Source organism: Sipha flava, unplaced genomic scaffold (genome assembly GCF_003268045.1).
Source record: "Sipha flava isolate LNK unplaced genomic scaffold, YSA_version1 18780_pilon_pilon, whole genome shotgun sequence".
Classification (NCBI taxonomy): domain Eukaryota; kingdom Metazoa; phylum Arthropoda; class Insecta; order Hemiptera; family Aphididae; genus Sipha; species Sipha flava.
The window spans coordinates 1-2,951 of record NW_020272430.1 but is presented as its reverse complement, the minus strand read 5'-3'; the positions used below and the strand labels follow the sequence as shown (position 1 = coordinate 2,951).

General features: G+C 45.8%; 1 protein-coding gene across 1 annotated transcript; it reads right to left on the bottom strand.

Moving 5' to 3' along the window:
• Window positions 1-42: 42 nt before the first annotated feature.
• Window positions 43-2,638, bottom strand: LOC112681198 (zinc finger protein 282-like). Its single transcript, XM_025551457.1, has 3 exons — window positions 2,421-2,638; window positions 2,272-2,337; window positions 43-2,210 (listed from the first exon to the last, which is right to left on the bottom strand). Exons 1-3 carry the CDS (start codon window positions 2,578-2,580, stop codon window positions 1,951-1,953), a joined length of 486 nt encoding a protein of 161 aa, XP_025407242.1. The 5' UTR covers window positions 2,581-2,638; the 3' UTR covers window positions 43-1,950.
• Window positions 2,639-2,951: the final 313 nt, after the last annotated feature.

The following is a 2,951-nucleotide window of genomic DNA, read 5'->3' as shown; positions in this document are numbered from 1 at the left end:
CAGAAGCAGCACGTCTATTTTCAGGTATAGGTCACTGTAATCGCCTAGAGTGCTGCAATCGAAGTGATCCCATACCCGAATCGCGTGCTCGTGTTCCGCGACCTTCACGTGCTTTTCCGTCAGCGTGCTGAAAAACTCGGAGCGCTCCGGCAGACTCGTCTCGCTCAATTTGTCCCAGCTGTCGGTGTACTCGTACGGATATACACCTTTACGTGTCACGAGAGGCATATCGTTCGGCGCGAACACTTTTGCGATTTCGCGGAATTTACCAAAGTCCGCGGTCGAAAGGTTCGCGGCCAAAGTGGATAGACTGGACGACATGAAACGATACGTATCGACAAACCTTATCGTGAACTTGGAGTTAATGTATTTCGAGAAAGAAATGTACATCTCCTCCGAGTTGGGTATCACGGAGATCCTCTCGGTATCGTATCCCAACTCGGTCACGATAAAATGAGCATCGTATTTGGATAAATTGTGCAAAAAGCATGGCACGAAATTGGGCGTTCTTAGTTTCAAATTGCACGTGTTGCATAATGTCTTCAAAAGCGCCCCGACAGATGATCGTGGTGAGCGACTTTACGGTTTTCCTCGCGGAACGCCGCGCGACACAGATCGCAACTCGTTTTAAACGTGTGCACCGCGAGTTCCTCCTCACCGCCGCTCCACACAATATCCGTGTTCGTCGACCTATACAGTTCGTACAATTTACCCGCTATCTCGGTGACCGCCAGAACAAATTGCCGCGCCATGTCACTTCGCGTAACCGACCCGCGAACGATGACTGGTGCGCGCGGAATCTCGAACCGTTCGAGCAGCTCCGCGGGCACACCGTCCGCGGCTTTTACCATAAAGCCGTAGCTCATGGGGCAGTGGTCTTGCGAGACGCGTGTGTTCGTACCTAGCCTCTCGGTCGAATTACGGAGATACGATTCGAAGTCGGCGTACAAAACAAACGGTAAGCGTTGCATTTTACCCCATCCCTCGAATCGCACCGTGGCCCCCTCCACCGGCATCTTAGGCGCTATCGGTTTGTGCGTGCCACATATTTTCATGTGGTCCGCGAGCGCTGCCGCACCGTTACGCTTATAGCGAGTGGGTCGGTTATCGAAACGGGTAAAACACCTTTTACACACGAAAACTCTACGTTCACTCGTGCTCATCTGACTGCTAACGAGTCGGGAAAAATTCGAGATGTACGTGTAGTGATAATTATTACCGTTGTTGACGAGTAGGAGATCGAAATGATTCTCCTGCTCCGCATCGATAACCCTTAAGGGGTATACTGTAGGGGATATTTTATCGTTACCGCAATTTCCCAAACCGTACACGTTTACCGACGTGCCGGGGTTGCAACGCTCGAATATTTTAATTTCAGATACGGGGGTGGGGACTGATAACGCGGAGAAGTCGTACCGGTACTCCTCGCTCGAATAATTCACGCCGACTCGATTGAGATGCGCGATGTTCTGCACGTGTTTTACCAGAATCGCCCACTTAAAACATTCGCGGTCGATATTTTGCGGGTTTACCACAGCCTTCCGTGACTCCACGGAAGCCGGTAACGGAACGTAAGACGAACCGTCGAGCGGAGTGTACTTGTACACACCCAACAACAGTCCGTCTATACACTTGAGAGTGTATCCGCTACCTTTACCGCGGTAAACGTCCTCCTCGGCGATAAGCGCCGAAAAGTCTTCGTCCACCATCTCATCGATATCCCCGTGTTTGTATAGTTCGCGTGCGCACGTTTTAAAAGACCTGTTTACGAGCGACTGCTCGAGTTTGGGGATATCGTAAGTGGCCTCTAATTTAAGGTTATATTTTATCGGATGAACTAGCGTGCGTCCACGTAATAGATCCACCAGCTCCGTCCTAATCGATTGTAGAAAAACGTTATAATCGGTACAATTAATAACGTTTTTCGCGTAATACCATACGACGGAGCGATTAAAAGACGAGTCTATTTCGAGAAACCCGCACGTCGTGTTCATCGATGCCATACGATTTTTTTTTTCGCATAATATTAACCGCGGTGTTTACATTCAAGCGTTTACGCGGTGCGGGTGCGGGGATAGCGATGGTATCGACGTCGGTGGTGAGGGTAGACGTGGTGGCTACGGGTGGTGCGAGCGAGATATACGATGGTGAAGTGGGGGTTGGTGGTGGTGGTGGTGGTGGTGGTGGTGATGATAGTGCATCTGTCAGTGCTATTTTCAGAATTTTATAATTAATATTATATAATTTAACTAGAAAAATATAAATTACTACCTTCTCCCATCATCAGATCGGTTATGCCCATTGCTTCGTTGAACGATTTCCCGTATTTTTTAAATTCTATTAAACAATTATTATTGTTGTATAAAATATTTTCCATCTATGATGAGGCGGGCGGGTATTATAATAAAAAATGTACTCACTGTGAACGTTCTGCGCGTGTTTGACCAAATAATCGCGACGAAGGTATGTTTTAGAGCATATCTCGCATTTGAAAACAGTTCCATCGTGCATTTTCTGATGTCGTGTTGAGCTACTTTTGTTCGCGTATGTTATACCACACGTAATACAAGTGAACGGCATTTTCAATAAATTTTTAAAAAATCACGGACACAAAATGCGATCACTACACCACGATACGATCACGGTTGACTTCGAGACGAAGACTGACTATCCAGCGGTACAGACGGACACGCATAATTATTATTATTATATAAGTCATTATTATTATTATATAATGCATGATATCGTTTATCAATGCATTCGTCGGCATTCATCCGGGGTCATGGAGATCAGCAGATGATGACGGTATACATATATCTCCACCGTATACCGAGGTGTTAATATTAATACATAATTATATGTATATATATATATATTTTAAACAGTTTATTTATTTGTATATAACTCTTGCTGATGTATTTTTCTGTATAGAATAAATATATATATATATA

Coding starts and splice junctions, on each gene's coding strand:
- LOC112681198 (XM_025551457.1), bottom strand. CDS start 2,580: ATGCCGTTCACTTGTATTACGTGTGGTATAACATACGCGAACAAAAGT. Junction 2,338..2,420: donor ACACGCGCAGAACGTTCACA/GTGAGTACATTT, acceptor ATTGTTTAATAG/AATTTAAAAAATACGGGAAA. Junction 2,211..2,271: donor CGATCTGATGATGGGAGAAG/GTAGTAATTTAT, acceptor TTCTGAAAATAG/CACTGACAGATGCACTATCA.